This window comes from Micropterus salmoides, unplaced genomic scaffold (genome assembly GCF_014851395.1).
Source record: "Micropterus salmoides isolate LMB-PRFRI ecotype aquatic unplaced genomic scaffold, ASM1485139v1 Ms_hic_scaffold_1, whole genome shotgun sequence".
NCBI lineage: Eukaryota > Metazoa > Chordata > Actinopteri > Centrarchiformes > Centrarchidae > Micropterus > Micropterus salmoides.
In genome coordinates this window covers 4,804,374-4,824,542 of record NW_024040040.1, presented here as the reverse complement: position 1 = coordinate 4,824,542, position 20,169 = coordinate 4,804,374, and the positions used below count along the sequence as shown (strand labels likewise).

At 41.1% G+C, this 20,169-nt stretch overlaps 2 protein-coding genes across 2 annotated transcripts in view; one reads left to right on the top strand and one right to left on the bottom strand.

The window, feature by feature from the left end:
* Positions 1-20,169, top strand: part of LOC119910112 (nucleotide-binding oligomerization domain-containing protein 1-like) — a 1,078,472-nt gene that overhangs the window by 826,939 nt on the left and 231,364 nt on the right. The gene's annotated exons all lie outside the window — the stretch shown is intronic.
* The window catches only part of LOC119903097 (NACHT, LRR and PYD domains-containing protein 12-like), a 242,149-nt gene continuing 225,383 nt past the window's right edge, over positions 3,404-20,169 (bottom strand). The window contains exons 14-18 of the mRNA XM_038719652.1: positions 11,478-11,651; positions 10,933-11,103; positions 8,349-8,513; positions 4,484-4,530; positions 3,404-4,368 (exon numbers count right to left, since the gene is read on the bottom strand). Of these exons, the coding sequence (XP_038575580.1) occupies positions 3,836-4,368; positions 4,484-4,530; positions 8,349-8,513; positions 10,933-11,103; positions 11,478-11,651 (1,090 nt within the window). The 3' untranslated portion in view covers positions 3,404-3,835. The remainder of the gene's footprint in view (positions 4,369-4,483; positions 4,531-8,348; positions 8,514-10,932; positions 11,104-11,477; positions 11,652-20,169) is intronic.

Sequence of the window (20,169 nt, the reverse complement as noted above, 5' to 3'; positions counted from 1 at the left end):
AATCCCAGTGAGTGTGGCCTCTGCTGAAAAATCCTTTTCCAAACTAGAACTTCTCAAATGTGAAGAGCTCACTGGGACAGACACGTTACTTTAACAGTCAAACTTGTCCAGGTCCAAGTTAGTTTAATGAATGATGTCATTAGAAGTTGTTATTTACAGCTGGGAAATATTGAAAATCTGTGATATAATAATAATAATTCCAGGTCATATTGTCCCCACTGTTTTTTCATCATCACCATTTAAACTGCATTCTATTAAAATAGTATAAAAAATAAATTTTAACTTGTGTTGTAACGTTTTGTTTACTTGCCGCAGCCTGACAGGAAACAGCAGCTCTTAGATCTTACAGGAGAAAGAGGAAGGTGTAGTAAAGGTTAAATGACAGTTGGTCACAGTAATGCACCACCAAGCAGCTAGTAAATCAATTAATCAAATAAACTTCCACTTGTGGAAATGTTTTATGAGGAGGGAAAAGCATTCAACACATTTGTTAGACCACATACGTTCTGACCACCATTTACAAGGTTTCAAACCTGTAAAACAAACTAATACACTATGAGATTCACCCTTTCAAAGGAAAGTTAGATAAACATAAGATAAATAATAGTAAAAGATAAACGTCAATCAGTCATGTGAAAGAGGTTATACGTAGAATATTAAAGCAAGATGGAAGAAGAGGGTGACTTCTTGTTTATTTTATTTTTTTGTGTTTGTTCAAGAAAACTTGATAAAAAAAGTTCTTAAAAAATGTTTACGTTTGTGTTGGAGATTTTCACCTTTACGGCAAATACATAGCGGTTCCAAATATCGGCCAACTTGACTACTAATAATCAGTATCAGCCTTGCAAAAATAAGTCAAAACAACAAATGACAAGACGGTAAAAGTCAAAGAAATTTCCACCAAATAATGATCAGTGTTGGGAAAGCTACTTGGAAAATGTAGTGAGCTAAGCTACTAGTTATATATCTATATGTATATCTATATATACACATTAATAATAATAATAATCTTTATTTATAGAGCACTTTTAAAAACGTTACAAAGTGCTGTTGAGTTTTAAAAAGTTACAACAAACTTAATGTACTCCAGTGTTTCAGTGCCTTCCTTCAAATGTAAACCTGCAGGATTTTAGGCCAAAGTATTGCATTAGAATGTTGTTTAAACCATTGTTTGTATCCTCTTTGTAATGTAAAGAAAACTGACACCTCTTTGTTTAGTGCCAGAAGGACAGATTTTTGACTGTTTCATTGACACTTAAGACAGGGTGTCAACCATTTTGTAGACAAGCCCTGTTGTTCTCCATGATTAGTTTAGAGCAAAAGACTGTTTATTCCTGTAGATTGAAGGGGGTTTCACGTCTGGGAATTGGCGCTCTTTTGTTCGACCAAAAGTAACATAGAGCAGTAACGTACACCCTTCCTAATTGGGTGACGAAGAAGTAACCAAATGACCAATGGCTATGGTCCTGAGCCATTTGAAGGAAAAGACCCGCCCACATACCTGGAGGATATTAACAATTCATTTTGTGAGAATCAGGACTGTAAGCTGTAAATCTGAAAAGAGGAACAACTTTCCAGTCCACTGCAGTGTTTTTGTTTTGTTGTTTGTTCTGTAATGCCATCTTTTATTCACCTATTTTTTTATTAAATTTTCTTGTTAATTTTAATGGGATCCAGCCTCTCCTTTCTCAAAATCTGAAAAAAAACGCAACAGTGCTTAACATGAAGCAGTTATAACAAAAACGATACAAGAAAAAAAAGTCACTTCAAAATATACATCAAATAAAATCATGTAAAATCCGGTAATGTTCTTCGATAAAAGTATTTTTTAACAAGGGATTTAAAAGAGTTTACAGAGTCGGCCTAATTTCCTCGGGTAGATTGTTCCAGATTGTACCCTAACCCCAGACTTGGGCTTCAGAAATGCTTGGGAAAATGTAGCATGTGTGGACGATAACTATTTCATATTACAAAAATTACTAAGAGTAATTATAATATTAGTAATTAAGAGTCTCAAAAAGTATTTTACCCACCTGTGAATGCCAATATTTCAACACTGTTTATATAAAACACAGAGTTACTGTCCACCACTGGAAATAACCTCATCTTAACACTTCAGAGCTGCCTGTAACTTTCCAGCTTGCCTCTGCAGCCAACAGCTGTTGTTCTCCTTGTCGATGTACCGTAGCACGAGCACCAGCTGACAGTGGGTGGAGATGTCAGCTGTCTCATCTGCCTGAAGAGCAAGATAATCTACAGTTTTTACTTCCTCCAGATTTCAAGAACTGACAGCATGCAGTCCAAAAGTTCTTTTTGCACGGTCTTTGAGGTGCCTTTGAAAACGGTAGCTGTCTGAAGATCATCGTAAATATCATCAATATATCCATATCAATAACATCGTCACGTGTCCCTCTAACACCGACTGACTGTCTTGGGGCAGATCCTGCAGCGTCCTGCAGGCATCAGATTTGAGGACGCTGATTGGCTTAATTTCTCTCTCCGGCGCCCCAGAAGAGATCAGTGGATGAGCAGGAACCCAATTTCACACCCAAACATAATTATTTAGCCTATATATTACACATTATTGTGCATTTTAAACAAACAAATACTTCAAAGTAATTACTGTTTATTTTAAAAAGAAAAATCAAAACACTTTCCACCCATAGACTCATGCATAGACTGTATATAAAAAGTTTCCACCACCACTTTACTTTACAAAGTGTTTTATATGAGCTGAAAACACAAGAATTCTACAATCTGCACAGTTTCATAAATTTGAAGGCCGCAAACACTTTAAGGGCAAAACACAGTGACTAAATGTCTCAAGCTGTAATACACTATATGGCCAAAAGTATGTGGACACCTGATTTCCAGCACATGTTGAACCTGCTGCAGGGATTTGCTCCCATTCAGACAGCCGGGCCCAGATGTTCAGAAGTGATTGGATTGGATAAAATCTTGAAAATGGGTTGTTCAAAAGAAAAAGATCACCTGTCCTAACTTTGTTTTGATCTGGATCAAACCTTCAGTATGTGTTTTTAGTTGGTGGGATCCCTTTGATCCAAAATAATCAGGATAATCCTGATCCCAACAGAAGGGTGGATTCAGGGTGGATTTTCAGAACAGAATGTAATCAAACTTCAGAATCTGTCAAATAATATAACACATAATAACATTTTCTAACATGTAGTAATAGAGTAGACATTACTGTACTGAAAGGCTTAACAGGTAAAAACTAAAAGTTAAACTAAAATACTGTATTTAACTGTCATTATTATTGTACCTTAATTACAATGACACCATCATCAAAAGTAGTTTCTGACAATTGTATCCCTTGTTGCAGGTTCAGTCAGTCCCTCATTCTGAAATCCGCCTAAAATGTAAAAACTGGTCTCTTTACAAATGAAGAAGAGCTCTGACATTCTTTATTTTGTTAACAATTGGACATTTAGCCCTTTTATGATACTATATACATAGCTATTTAGATATATAGATAGATCGATCGATAAATATAGAGATATAGATATATAGATATAGAGATATATCGATATGACATACAGCAAGCAAAAAATTATAAATGTTAAGATAAAACAACCACATTCAAAAACATCAGAAGGATATTAAAGGGGCAGAAGGTACAAGTCAACATCATTTCCATCATTTAATGATCAGAGCTTTTATCTTTAAAGGACCAGAAGTGGACGATGTTAACAATGTAAATGAGGAATCACTTTGATTCATTGATGAATTTATAAGAAGAACCTGAAAGACCTCTGCAACTGTGATCCTGTACGACTCAACTGATCTGTTCTCCAACAGGACCAGATTCTCCCTCCTACAGAGAACACAGAGACACTGAAGAATAAGGGTTGAGCCAGAACCCAAAGCCAGGATAAAGAGGTTCAGTGAATGTGGCGTTGAAGGTGTGGAGGTGGATCAGTGTGTCAGAGGAGACTCTGTAGAAGGACAGAGAGCCAGCAGGCCAGTCCAGATACACTCCTACTCTGTTAGAGACAGAGGAGGTGGAGATGTCTGTTCCTCTGTCATTGTGACAGGCAGAGTAACCATCTGTAGAGCAGTCCAGTCTCCAGGACTTATCATTCCCTCCAAAATAGCTGTATTCAGAGCTTCCACTCTTGCTGATTCCTCTGTAACTCATTGCTACAGTAACTTTTTCTGTCCACTCGACCTCCCAGTAACAGCGACCAGTCAGACCAGTTGTACACATCACCTGAGACCAGAAGTCAAACCTGTATGGATGATCAGGATATGACTGATTCTCCTGCACATGTGTCGCCTTCCTGTTGTTGTCAGACAGCTTGGTATTTTGATTTGCTGTGTTTATGTCGAGTGTGAGTTCACAGGAATCTGATGGAGAGAACAGCTGCAGTTATTGATCTATCCTCTGTTCACTGATTGTCATCAGATATTTGTTGAATGTTTGCTGTTTTGTTTTCATGAATCACATGAAAAACACACTTACACTTCCTCAGACCTGGTTTCAACCATCGGACTCCAGCAGGCTCCACCCTGAAAGAAGAGAGGGGGGTCAGACCAGCATCAAACATGGACATTACATTCCTCTCATACACATTTACACATTATGTTCATCTGGCCTGCTTCTCCCTGCTCCCCCTAAACCTCTAAGATAAAAGTTACAAAGACAAAGACTATGGATGAAAGAATGGAACAGCAAACAGGGGTAGCAGGGACTGTCTGTGCCTGCTCTTATTTTTATTTTCTGGATGTGGATGTCATCAACGTCCACAACAGCTCCAGATATTTACAGAGCTCAATGTTAAACCTTTTTGCAAACGGCCCCACTGGGCCAGTTGGTTTAAAACTTACTGGACCTCCTTCCAAAAGTTATTTATCAGTGTTACAACAAAACCAAAGACTTATAAGTTATGTTCTACAGGTAACATGTTTAATTGGTTATTAAATACATCCTGGAAATAAAAAAACTAAAATATCACAATTAAAATGATAAAAAATAAAAATGTTAACAAAACAATTTACTTTTAAAACAAAACATCCTAACAGACTCAAACATGACGTGCTCTCTCTCCTGCTGACAGACATTTAATAAAAGACATGTACACAGAGCAGCAGACACGAGTCGCCTCTATCCTTACTGACAGGTTGCCATGGTAGCGACCTGTCAGTCACAAGGTTGTCCCGCCCAAAAAGCATACGCTGCATTATCGTCTATTTCCCCTAAACAGCACCATAATTTATTCTATCAACATCATGTTGTGTTGAAGAAGACTTGAAACCAGCGACCATAAACTCAATGATCAGATGAGAAGTAGCAACTTTTTATTTCTAATGGAAACGGACTTCTTTTTGCAATCAGTGGACTCGCCCCTGCTGGCCGTTAGAGAGAATGCAGGTTTAAGTTCCCTCTGCATGGTTTCACTTTCAGACCCAGAGGTTGCTGCTTGATTAAGAAGATTAGAGAAATAACATTTGACCACTTGTCACGCAACTACAACGGTGGATTGGATAACGGTGCGCGTCATGAGCTGCAAAACAACTGCAGGATGTGGTTTCTAAGTTTCTAACTTTAAAAGAGGTGGTATTCTGCTCATTTTCAGGTTCAAAATCTTAATTAGGGGTTGTACCAGAACAGGTTTACATGCTTATATTTTCAAAACACACCATATTTTCCTCATCCTGCACATTGATGCAGCTCCTCTTTTCACCCTGTGTGTTGGACGCTCCTCTCTTGAGCTACAGAGTGATGCATCTTACTTGTACAAAATCTTTGTTGGGAGTTGCACATGCGCAGTTCCCAGGTAAGGACTACTAGCCAATCAGAAGCAGAGAAGGGCGGGTCGTAAGAAACAAGGCAGTGTGATCCAAATCAAAGCCGCTTCAGACTGAGACTCTAACCTAGCAGATGGTAGAAGTTACTCTCAAGTCCACAACATCATTGTTCCACATCTCACCATCAGGACTAAACGTTGAACTGTTGCCGAAAACTGATTGCCGTCTGCTGGAGCTGTATTGTCCAGTCCCTTCAATCACTTTCTGACAAGTGAAATAGCCTACTGCATTTTTTGGGTTGTTTTGGCCATTTAAAGGTATTTTAAGAGGTAAAAAAGAGTGGATTGGTTGGTAGGTCTACACAGCAAGTAAAATAGGATAACTGCAAAATTGTCTTCATTTTATATCCAAGTTGGCAGTAAGTCATGTTAATTAGGCTACAGCCTGTTTTCCAAATATAAACAAAGATATTACACATAGGCCTACCAACATCACTTTTCAGCAGACGATCACTTTTCGGCACGACACCAGTGTTCTGACGATCTATGCTGCCTCGCCGAAAAATGCTACCATAGCGCAAATCGATAGACTCGACTCTACTCGACTCTGCTCGACTCTGCTCCGTTTTCCATGGCAGATAGTACCCAGAGATAGTACGTAGCTTGTCGTCATAGCGACGCCACACACACCTGCCGCGACGTAATGTTCAATGCGACACACACACCAGCGATCCACACAGCTTTCTCTTTTTTAAGTTAAAACGTTTCAACCTTGCTCAGGATGTAAAGACAGATAAGCGGTATGAAAAGCTTCCAGCTGTGTTTTCCTCTGCCGTTGTTGCTGCAGCGGTCTGTGTGACGGCGGGAGCAGAGGGCTCTGTGATTGGGCGGCTGGCCGGCCTCACGCGCTCCTCCCGCAGGTCACAGCAGGCTTCCCCCGCCGCCACTCGCGGAGCTCCTCAACTCCAAAATATTCAAGCATTTTTGTTCCGCCATCACTTCTCGTAAAACTGTCAATATTCAAAATCTACACAGCTGATTTCACCTCAAAACTTCTCAGAAGTGGATGAAATAAAGTACGAAACAGTAAAATATAAAACTTCCTGTTGCTGCCTCTGTCTGGCGCAGCAATGATGATGCAGTGAATAGTGAATATTCTTAGTCGTGTTTTCACGTTACATTTTAGTTTCCCTCAGCTCGCTTGGAACCTCGACGGAGGAGATATGAAAAAAAGTACCTGGAAGCAGGTACAGGTGCAACATTTCTACAATGGAAAACCAAACAAAGGCGAGTCGAGCCAAAGGGCCTCCGCTCAGACTAGCTTGGTTTGAGGGCGTGACTGACCCCGCTAGCCGCTTGGCAAGCTTTATGACGCGTTTTCTGTGGGAGATGGGAACTCCCTTTGGACTGGACTTTGGGCTTTTTTACTCTGCAAACCAGTTACATGCACAAAAAAGAAATATAACTCAATGAAGAAGAGGGGAAAAGCCAAAAAGCATAATACCACCTCTTTAAAAAAAGGAAAAAACAATGTTTTGATCAGGCCAGTGAGTTGCTAGTTCAACTGTCTCGACTTTTTCCTGGCCCCGGGCCACTGGGCCACTGTTATTGTCAAGCCCTCTATTTAGATTGCTAGATATCTGTATGCCACTGATCGATGGCTGATTTGCCCCCAGTCACAACCCAACTGTCTGAGTTCGGGCTTTAAATTGTGTAGTGTGAACTAGTCTTGACTGCGGATTATAGCCTCTCATAGCTTAACTGTAACTTTACTTGGCTAAACACAGGACTGTGTAGCTTTTGATCAATGTACATTTTTCACTGAGATTTATTCCTGTGACCCTTTAACTTGAGGTTATCGTGTTCTCAGCCAACGCCACACTTGCAGAAAGAAACTTAACGTTCCCACTGCACATGCTTTCTTTGTTCTACACCTGTATCCAGGCTTGTGCACACCAGCCATACAGCTGAGAACAAAGACACACTGTCTATCACACACACACTCTTCTTTTATCTTCTATCTGGTGAATATAACTTTAAGTAAAAGAATGATGAAACTGATTCGATCCCGGGTAAGAGGGCAAACAAGGTTATTTCTCAAAATGACAGTTATTATATTGTTATAATTACATATTATTACCAGACAATTATCATGTTCATTCCTGGAGATGTTCTCCTTGGAGATCGGCTATAAAAATATTTCCATTTTATGTTTAGTTAGTGTTTCTCTTCTGAGCAAAAGAAAAAGGCTTCCTACATGTGTGATTGTTCATATAATCATATCAACACTTATGTAGGAGCCATTTTAATGTTGTACGTCGCCGTTTGGCCAGTAGGTGGTACCATAGTGCCGGCATATCTAATTGGGGCTCATCTACTTAGGAGGGCAGGTGCAACCAGGCACAGGTGTTGCCCGAGGGAAAGGCCAACTAGTTTTTGACCTCCACAGATGCAGCTGCTGTGGCTGGTGCAGCAGGAGTCAGTGGATTCCTGGCCTTAGCCGTTACAACTCATATCCAACATTAACCAAAAAGACCTCCTCTATCAGACAGTCTGTGGCTGCAGCAGGCCTCTTCATACCTGAGAGTGTCCAGTCTGCAGTGTGGATCCTCCTGTTTAGCAGACAGCAGCTTCACTCCTGAGTCTCCTGGATGATTGTAGCTCAGGTCCAGCTCTCTCAGATGGGAGGGGAGAGCTGAGGCCAGAGAAGCACAACCTTCCTCTGTGATCAGACAGCCTGACAGCCTGGAAACACACAAAACGACACAAACATGAACCCTCTGTGAACAAGAGGCGGTAAAGTTTTTCTGTTTGTTAGTTTTTTGTTCAGGTACATTTTTGTGAAAATTTTAAACAAATCTTTAAAATAATTTGTGGCATTTAATATAAACAGCAAACAACAAAACAACGAACAACAGAAAATCACTAGAAATTTTAATGTAAAGAGTCTAGAGTAATGAGTCTAGAAACAACTGCCAAAGTTCAGGTTAAGGTCCTTGACAAGTCATATTAGCAGACAATCCTACACAACTTAGCCGTTTATCCACTTATGTGAATCAGATTTTAAATAGCCATCAATTGAGTGAGTTAATCAATCCTGACCTGAGCGTTTCCAAAGTACAATGTGGACTCTTTAGTCCAGCACACATCAGCTTCACTTCTGAATCCTGCAGGTTGTTGTTATTATTATTATTATTATTATTAGGGTCTATAGAAATGCTTCCATTTTATAGAAAAAAATAACACCTTATATTTTCAGCAGGATCAATCGCAGTACTTTATAATCCGCGACCGAGAGGCCGGTCAGCTGCAGCGGAGCGCTGTCTGTCAGACTGGGCCAAAGTAAAACACTAAATGTTTAGGGGGGATACGAGCGGCCCCTCCCAACTTGGCCTGATCCTCGTTTTTGCTGTAATCTGATTGGCTCGAAGGCGCAGATTAAAAGGAGTTTACTTTACATCTGGTTTGTGTGACAAATGCAGCAGAGACAGAAAATATGGTGAAAAAATGTGTATTTAGAAGATAAAATGTTGACAGTATAAGAGGCATCTGTAACTATTTTAGCCCTCTGAATGACTGTACACATGACATGTTGGCAGTTAACAGTACTGTGACTTAAGTGTTCCAGCTCAGGCTTGACCTGCTCTTGTTCAGTGCAGTGGTGACTTGCTTATTAAAACCAAAGAGGCAGGTGTCATCCTAAAGTTTCTTGAAGGTCTTCAATACCACAAAAAATCAGTATTTTTAATTGAAAAAATGTTGTGGCATTGTTATTGCATATGAACAGTGAAAGAAAGGTTATGAATGTATGGGAAATAAAGATGTTGAGCTAAATAAGTTTGTTTATTATCATTGATGCACTCATCTAGCAAAATCTGTTGATTGAGGAGTTTTTTTGCAATTCATTGCAATTCGCAACCCTCAACACTAGATGTCCCTGAAACTTCCACACTTAACGTGTACATGCTCACATCTGTACCAAATGTGACAGGTGTGATAACATTCAAGTCACAGCACCATGCATCATGCTTCAACACTGTCCCTGAAAAGCCTCAACACGGTGATGACGGTATGCTGTGAAGCTTACAGCGTGTCTGTGGCAGCAAAGGTCCACGCTTCGCCATGACACAGGAAGTTGTTGTATCTTGACTGTAAATGCTCAAATCTGTACCAAATTTTACACGTTTGATAAAAGTCTCGCCCTGAACACATGTGCAAACTCATTAGATAGTCACAGCGCCACCTACTGGCAACAGGCAGGAAGCTCTGACACTCTGTGTTTTAAATAACATTTTCTCAATGTGTTCCACACTTAATGTACTGGGACAAAACATACAGTTACTGGTTGCTCCTTTGCGCCACACTGGGGACACACGAAGTCACTTTTACGTATTTTGTGCAGCGTGACATTTCAGAGGTGCATCAGGAAAGCTGCGGCATCTGCAGTGCGGCCGCAACACTATCTGGCGCTCTTCACGTGCGAGGGCCCGTCCAGTGCTGCTTGCAGCTTTAATATTTTAACTTAGTCTGTGGCATGTGATTCTTTTACCTGTAGGTAGCGCCACATGATTTAAAAATAGCTAATGGAGCAGTACTTTGCAGCAGCATTGGTAGCAGTCACAGCTAACAGCTCTCACACGCATTTACTTGTACTATGTAGTGACAAAACACGCTCTGTAGTGCAACATGGCAACCTCCATGTAAGGGGACCCGCGCTGTATGTAGATCGAAATGACTCATTCTACGGTAATAAAAACATTACAGATCATTATGTGAGGTCTTTATACACCACTGAAAACACAGTTATGGATATTGTTTACTAGGTCCTCAGAAATATTAAACACTGGACCTTTAAAGCGGAGCAATCGCTGCCCTGCCACCGCACAAACATATGATTCAACTAAAGGCAAGACTTCACAATTCTGATTCGCCTATAAATCCTTAGTCGGGGACAGCCCTAGTATTACATATAAATGAGGTTTCCCATCTCAGCCAGAGTTCTTATTTCACGCTGTATAATATGTGAATCTGAATTACAACAAAATACATTTGTAAATTCAATGATTGATTGTTCCTTGAAATGAGAGACTGGTTAAATAAAATAGAGCTTGATATTTAGAGAAATAACTTCAACATATTCAGACAAACTGTAACTTTATCTGACCTGAGGGTTTCCAGTTTACAGTGTGGACTCTGCAGTCCGACAGACAGCTTCACTCCTGAATCCTGCAGGTTGTTGTTACTCAGGTCCAGCTCTCTCAGACTGGAGGACTGGGAGCTGAGAACTGAGCACAGAGCTTCACAGCTTCTCTCTGAGAGGTTACAGAGACTCAGTCTGGAGAGGAAATAATCGAGAACAACAAGACAACAAACATTTGTTTTAAAACACTGAGTTTGGACTTTTGCTGATCAGCAAGTGTTAAGATCTTTGTTGTTTTACTCTAAACATGTTGTAGATATGACAATTAACCATCTTTGTACCAGTAATAAACCTGCAATGATAATAAAATGTATATTATTAAACATAAATGAGGTTTCCCATCTTAGCCAGATTTCTTACTTCGTGTTGTATGTTAATCTGATTTACAATAAATTGCATTAGAAAATTCAAAGATTGTTTGTTCTGTGAAATGAAAAGATGTTTAAATGGAGCTTGATATTTACAGAAATAACTTAAATATTTTAAGACAAACTGTAACTTTATCTGACCTGAGTTTTTCCAGCTTACAGTGTGGACTCCTCAGTCCTGCAGACAGCAGCTTCACTCCTGAATCCTGCAGGCTGTTGTTACTCAGGTCCAGCTCTCTCAGACTGGAGGACTGGGAGCTGAGAACTGAGCACAGAGCTTCACAGCTTCTCTCTGAGAGGTTACAGCTACTCAGTCTGGAGAGGAAATACCAATTGTTTTAAAATGTTGAGTCTCAAAACTACACTGTATATAATCTCTTCTCAGCACATGTTAAAATCTTTGCTGTTTGACTTTGAACATGTTGGAGATGTGGCAACTAATCTTGACTGAATGAGGAATAAACAGACGACCAGTGGAACTGTAACCCCAGCTCTCAAAGAAGAGGAGTCAGTGCGCATGTGTGTAGTGGCAGAGGAGGAACTAGGGCTGCACGATTTATTGGCTTTACTGGTGTTGTGCAGAGTTGTCGGCACCTCACGGGACGTTCGGATCATTTATCACCATTGATGAACCACACAAAGATTATTATATCAGTTTTAGACAGTTACTTGAAATGGAGCCGCTGTTGGGAATTATTTTGGAGCATTATAGCCTAAATTGTTATCATTAATTACTAGAGCAATGGTGGTCTACACTGTCATCATTTAAAGTGTTATTTTATAGTGTAAAGTTAGATCACAGTGTTAAAACTCTACAGCTCTGAGTGTGTGTGCTTTGGGAGAAAAGGGAGGGAGCACAGTGAGGCAGCATCAAAAACACCTGCAAAGGAAAATATAGAAGCAGATTTTGTGCAAACTGTATTACAAAACGTACAGTCCATCACAGTAAGAATGTCCTGTTTCTAGCACAGAGCACAAACAACACCAGTTTATTCCATAAAAGTCAGGTTATGGATGAAATGGCATGATCAAGCAGAGAGCATGCAGAGGACACAGAGAGGAGGAGCAGGCAGTCAGGGACTTTCCCACCAAATGTTTAGGCACGTGAAAATCTTGGACTTTCCCAGACTCAGGTGCAGTAGGAAAGAAAGCCAAGAGATGATGTGAAGCCAAGAAACAGAGCTATAAAAGGAGGTCCAGAAGGAGGTTGTTACATGGTTTTCATGTCGACTCGGGTCTCTGTTCTGGTAACAGAATGGGACTCTATTTTGCACCGATCTCTAAAACACTCCGGTGGAACTTTTGTGTTCTAATTGGTGTCTGTTTTTGTTGATAATAAAAATGTTGGTAAAAGTTCAAGCTTTCTTATCTGGCCCAAGTCTTGAATTTTTACACGACATTACCGCGAGGAAGCGCGATGTGCGGCACGCAAAACTCTGCAGAGGACCGGTGAATAGCAGGCGAGCAGAGAGAAAATGATCAACAATAAGCCTCAGTTTATTTGTAGTTTAGAGTGTAAGTTACAGTGACTATTAAATAGAGACTGCAGCTCTGCAGCTTCTCAAGATCAAACCGTGTGTAACCCTCGCTGCTCACAATCACCCTGCACAAGCACGTACATGATTCGACTATAGGCAGGACTTGACAATTCTGATTCGGCTAAATATAGTTCATATTTCATTCTGAACAATATCTGAATTACAACAAAATGCAAGCTACACATGATCACAGCTACTATCTGAGTGGTTATACAGACTCAGGCTGGAGAGACATCACTAACTAAATAAATAAGGTATTTATTTTTTCCTCCTGTTGAAAGATAGCAGAGTATTTATTGATGAATAAATCTCACTTACAGAACTTTCTTGGAGGCTCTGACCACTGGCAGCAGCCTCAGAAGAGCCTCCTCTGAAGCAGAGAATTTCTTCAGGTCAAACACGTCCAGATCTTTTTCTGATGACAGTAAGATGAAGACCAGAGCTGACCACTGAGCAGGAGAGAGTTTATCTGTGGAGAGACTTCCTGAACTCAGGGACTGTTGGACATGCTCCACTAGAGAACGATCATTCAGTTCATTCAGACAGTGGAACAGATTGATGCTTCTCTCTGCAGAGGGAGTCTCTTCAATCTTCTTCTTGATGTACTCAACTGCTACCTGATTGGTCTCTGAGCTACTTCCTGTCTGTGTCAGCAGGCCTCGTAGGAGAGTCTGATTGGTCTGCAGTGAAAGTCCCAGGAGGAAGCGGAGGAACAAGTCCAGGTGTCCATTTGGACTCTGTAAGGCCTGGTCCACTGCACTCTGGTAGAGCTGCAGCCCTACAGATTCATCTTTTGTTGTTTCAGACTTCTGGGAGGTTGATTGTTCTTCTGCCAGCAGATTGACACCAGAGTTGATGAAGGTCAGATGGACATGAAGAGCAGCCAGAAACTCCTGAACGCTCAGATGGACGAAGCAGAAGACCTTGTCCTGGTACAGACCACTCTCCTCTTTAAAGATCTGTGTGAACACTCCTGAGTACATTGAGGCTGCTCTGATATCGATGCCACACTCTGTCAGGTCTGATTCATAGAAGATCAGGTTTCCTTTCTGCAGCTGCTCAAAAGCCAGTTTTCCCAGAGACTCAATCATCTTCCTGCTCTCTGGACTCCAGGTTGGATCTGTCTCAGCTCCTCCATCATACTTGATGTTCTTCAGTCTGGACTGAACCACCAGGAAGTGGATGTACATCTCAGTCAGGGTCTTGGGCAGCTCTCCTCCCTCTCTGGTCTTCAACACCTCCTCCAGAACTGTAGCAGTGATCCAGCAGAAGACTGGGATGTGGCACATGATGTGGAGGCTTTGTGATGTCTTGATGTGGGAGATGATTCTGCCGGCCTGCTTCTTATCTCTGAATCTCTTCCTGAAGTACTCCTCCTTCTGTGGGTCAGTGAACCCTCTGACCTCTGTCACCATGTCAACACACCCAGGAGGGATCTGATTGGCTGCTGCAGGTCGTGTGGTTATCCAGAGGCGAGCAGAGGGAAGCAGGTACCCTCTGATGAGGTTTGTCAGCAGCACATCCACTGAGGTGGACTCTGTAACATCAGTCAGGATTTTAGTGTTGTGGAAGTCCAGAGGAAGTCGACACTCATCCAGACCGTCAAAGATGAACACAACCTGGAACTCTTCAAACCTGCAGATTCCTGCTTCTTTGGTTTCAGTGAAGAAGTGATGAACAAGTTCCACCAAGCTGCACTTTTTCTCTTTCAGCACATTCAGCTCTCTGAAAGTGAATGGAAATGTGAACTGTATGTCCTGGTTGGCTTCGTCTTCAGCCCAGTCCAGAGTGAACTTCTGTGTTAAAACTGTTTTCCCAATGCCAGCCACTCCCTTTGTCAACACTGTTCTGATTGGTCGATCTTTTCCAGGTGAGGGTTTAAAGATGTCTTCTTGTCTGATGGTTGTTTCTGGTCTGTCTAGTTTCCTGGATGCTGTTTCAATCTGTCTGACCTCATGTTCATTATTGACCTCTGCAGTCCCTCCCTCTGTGATGTAGAGCTCTGTGTAGATCTGGTTCAGAAGGGTTGGGTTTCCTGCTTTTGCAATCCCCTCAAACACACACTGGAACTTCTTCTTCAGGTTAGACTTGAATTTACGCTGACAAACTGAAGAGGGAGTTCCTGAATGAACACACAACAAAAAATATCAGTAACCTTAAGATAAAGCCAATATTTCACCATCTCCTAAAGAATTAGTATTTGAACATATTTCCCTCCATCTCATGAAACATCAGTAAATGTCCTGTTTATCCAGCAGGTTAAATCTTTAGAGAAATCCTCTTACTGCTCTGCAGACTGTCAGCCAGCTCGTCCTGCTTCATTTTCCTCAAGAAGCACAGTGTGGTCTTCAGAAAAAACACTTCCTCATCCTCCCGTTGAATCTCTAAGCGTTGGTCATCTGAACTCAGAGCCTTCTTGAACTTCTTCAGTTCATTATTCATAAAGGTTTTCATTTTCTCCTCCAGCAGCTGGAACAGAAAATTATATTAACAACACAATCAACCTAAAATCACGAACCAAACATCAGATCCATGTTGGACAGACTGACACTAAAAACTGCAGCCTGGAGATTATTGTGAACAGAATAGATGGAAAATGAGTTGTTGTACATGTACAGACCATAAATACGGAGTCCAGGTGTGTTTGATGCTGCTGGACAGACTCTGAACTCTCCTGGTCGACTCTGGAGGAATCATGAAGAATTAGTCTCATTATGTCCGTCCACACAGAGATAAACACGAGGTAAAGGTTTGTGGTTGTGTGTTGGTGCGACCACAGTTGGGCACCTGGCGGAGCTACACACCAGTAACTCATCATACAACCATCCATGGCTTATATGCCCCGTACTTCTTGTGACTTGTCACCAGATTATTCCTCACCTCTCCTGGTGCCGAGGAAACAATGACCGGCTCGCCGTACATTATCCTTTACATAACGTAATCCCAGAATGTGCAACTTAATGTCAAAGACACAGTTCAATTGTTTCTGTAATCTGAAGTCCAATGTGAGTTTCAGTCTATGGCCTCCACTATGGGGCTTCTCCGTAGAGCTTTGTTCAACGTGGGCGGGTTCAAACGTTTAACGCCGCCCATGTTGAGCACCGCCCCTCTCTGCACACTGCAGTCAGGAGCTTCTAACGGAATTGGCCACAACTACCTCTTGATATTCCCGTCGTGGGTTCTGCTAAACTCTGCTCGACTCCGGTCAGCTGTTTGTTTTGTTTTGTGGTGCAGCAGTGTTGTTAGCAGGGGAATTGCAGAGCGTCCTCTGGTGGCCAAACTATGCAACACTCATGACATGAGTGAAGGATACAACTCTGTTTTGGTTAAATTTAAACTCGGGCACTGAATAAGTGGTCGTTCCCCCTCACTTTAACAAAGTTGTCAAAAATGAGATTAATTTATTTAACTCACTCAAAAGTGTCCAAACATTGTTCTAAATTAACTTCATAAAGCAATGAAACAAAAACTCCATTCATGCCATAAAATGTGCTCAGATAATGTTTGAAAGACTGAATCTCAACATTTAGGTGACTGGAAACTCACAACATGACTACAGTCTCTATAGTAGGCCTAAGAAAGCTATATTAACCTACAATAGATGGCCTACATTCATATTAAAATGTAGTATTTCAATATCCCTACCAAACTGCTCATAATATTTAGCCTCACATGAGAAAAATAAAACCTATTTATTTTAACGGCTGCGTCAGGGTGTGTGAGAAACAAACAAATAAAGCAAATAAAAAATATTAAACACTTTTCAAAGCAGCAAGTAGGCTTATCCTGCTGTAAAAACCTGTAGGCAACAGTAACCTAAGGCTTTTAATCAGTCTCTGTAGGATTATATCGCAGGTTAGCCGTTCAGCATAAGTTACCATGGAGATCTACCCCGGTAAGAAGTGAACCACCAAATGTGGACAGTTCTTGTGAACTACACACATTTGTCTCTAGTTCATCACTTTGATATATTCTCTAAAATCATGTAACGTTACAAGCTAAACATTTTATGTGTTTATCTTAATAGACCACATGTTTTCAAAAAAGGAGCTTTGCACACAACCTCATCAGAGCTAATGACAATATTAGTAAATTTTAGCCCACCATGGTCAACTTTAATCATTTTCCAACAACAAAAATGTGGCTAGTGAAAATGCTGCGTGGCTAGTAACTTTGGAAAACTACTAGCCACATTGGCTAGTGAGCAAAAAAAGTTAATATCAAGTCCTGGTTGTAGTTATAACGTTAGTTAAATGAAATCTCAAAGCTGCAGGTCCTCGTTGTAGAGAGTCATGTAGTATTAGATACATTCAACAGCAGCTCACTGGATCACAGACGCCATGATTTAGACAGATGATGAGAAACGGTTTCTCGTAGCTTTGGTCAGAAGAGTGCTGGTAAAGGGATGAACTAGATGTGAATGAGCTACATTGAAATGATGGCAGATTATGTGTAAAGTGAAATACACATGCTTATTCTCTCTCTCTGTTTACAGACTGCTGAAAAAGTTCCTGCAACAAATATTCATTGATGTGCAATTGTTTACACGTTCACTTTTTGAGACTGTAATCGACTTTATTAACATAATCCATTTAGGAAAAGGTTTTATAGCCCACATACATACCAGCTTTCAATATCAGCCTGTTCTAAGTGGAGTTTATACAGTAATGTGGTCTACTATCCAAATCATTCTCTAAATCTAAATATCGGCTCTTTTTCACTTTAATATCGGCATCAGCCCCCAAAAACCCATATCGGTCATTTTCATTAATTATAATGTTGTAAAATAAACTGAACAAACTTCAGTTCAGGCAACGTGGAAAATGAGTTGGCTGGAAAACTACTGCAGCGCAGAACATGCAGCGCTGTAGCTCCCACTGAGGTCTGAAACAGTAACTTTTACTTTTGTTTTCCTTCTTAATGAAAGTGCTTTTTCAAAGTGTCCCTGTGGACATCAAGTCTTTGGACAGGTGTAAGCAGGGTTAGTTAAATTTAAGACATTTTAAGACCTTTTTCATACCACCTCATAGGGCTGCACGATTTGGAGAAAAAGTCATATTGCGATTATTTGTGAATCGATTACAATGGAACACATGGTGCTATGAGTCTGCTCGCTTACTTATCAAGGAATGCGCAAAATACTGATATTTTGAAATGTGTCTTTCTCAACTTGAACAAAGTTAAACAATATTTCTAACAATAACAAGGAAAACAGGTGTAAAACAGAACAAGGGGAGCGTGTTGCTCTACAGGAGGCAGCTAGAAGCAGCACATATCGGCACCTCAAGACTTTTTTTAATGTCCAGGCTGTGATTGGTCGGTTGAGGAAAAGTGACTGACAAGCATGTCGGCTCTGTGAGAAGTTGAACATGTTGAACAACTTAAGGCACGGATACAGCCAACGTAAATGGCCCGCGAGCCAAATCCAAACCTTCCTTATCTTCTCCCAGTTCTCTTCTGGTTTTAGGGCCACATGACGACGTCCTGCGAGTCCCGATTGGTGAGGAAGGGACAGGCGATTATTAGAGATGCATCACATCCCCTTTGGCGAGTATGAGCTGTTACCATCAGGCAGACGGTACATGGTGCCATCGCTCCGAACCAACCGGGCCCGCAGGTCATTTGTACCTACTAGTATCGGATTTCTTAACAAACACTGAGATAATAAAACAGAGCTGAATCTTGGAGCTGCACCTCAGTGTAGCTTGTATGTTTGTGTTGGCAAAGCAGTTTTCTGGTTGTTGGTCTGTTGATGTTGTTTATTTGCTGTATGACACAAAGTGAGTTTCTGCAAGGACTAAATAAATATCTATCTAAAGCTTTTGGGGTGTGTTTGTACTCTGATTACATTAAGTGAATCAAGTGGTGGGGACACAGGGGTTCAGATGAGGGGTGTGTCGATACACTTAGCTCACCTGCACGATTCACAATATTGAGTTCACCAGAACTAGACAAGAAAAGATTTTTACACCATTTTCCTTCAGAGATTCTTCATCCTGTTCTGTTTTTGCATCTAAAGGCTACTTGAAATAAAGTATTCTATAGTACTGGCTTGAAAGCAGCGGGACAAGGAGTTGGGCCCCGGTTTGTTTTTTCCTCGTCCCGGTGATCGGCACATCTGGGTGATGTAGGTTTAATGTGCGTGAGCATGTTGGAGGTTTCCATTCACATAACGTTGCCCTACAACAGCACACAGACACTGTCCTCGTCTCAAACACACCTGTCTCTCCGTTGCTGTTGTAACATTCACTGACCGGGAACCTGCAGCGGGTCTTCCGGCTCCGCTGTTTCATTAGCGCTCGCCACAGTGTGACTCACTCGCACGCCGAGCCGCCTGTTGTGCCAACATCAGCACCGCTGCACTCAGCCTCGTCCCCCAACATGTCCGTATCTCTGGCCTTCAGACACTTGCTCATTCGACCAGCTGAGCCGACCAGCTAACATTAAACTTTTGTTTCCTTTCCTAACAAATGACTTGGATGGCAGAGCTCGTGCACAGCGAACACTCCAGATTAAAGCTAAGAACTGCGCTAAGAAAGTAAGACTGACGTAAACAATAACGTTATCTGTACTGCAGTATAACATCCAAGTCACACCAAACGGAGTAAATTCTAAAGTTACATACAGACAAAAAAAGTATTTATTTAAGATGTTACTGCATTTATTTAACTATGAAAGGACAAGAAAAAATTAAGACCTTTGTAAATGAAATTTAATACTTCTAAGGCTTTATTTTTAGAAAATTTACTTTTAAGGCCGGGAGCAGCTCAGAGTCTGGGAGCGCTCGGTTTCCATAGCAACCAGCACGCCAGAGTCCACTAACGATCCTCCTGTCAGCGCCACAGTTAGACTACTCTCCAAAGACCAGACTGTTTGAGTGAACAGGTGGATCACACTGAGTTTATTCCTGTTTTACTGACTGATCGCTGCCACTCAGTCAGCTGTGGTTACAGCAGGTTGTTCGTTCTTGATACTCAAATAATAAACCAATGACAAGCTCATGTGAAATTTAACCCTCTGCTTCTTGTTAATAAGATGTTGCTGCTCGTCAGGACGAATCTGTTCTTCCAAATGTTGCTCATATTAGAAAGTAACTTGATGTTGACTTACTCTCTTCCTTTGAAAAATAGTGGTGGCTGCATGGACACGTCACTTTTGAGGGACACACAGCTGGGTTCAGGTCCTGGTTCAGCAGAGAATAGTCCCAAATATTTCCTGTTAGACAGAGAGGAAGTTCAGTTTTTAGTCTTCACCACAGAAGCTGCTGGAGAAACTAGCAGCTATCAACAACAAAA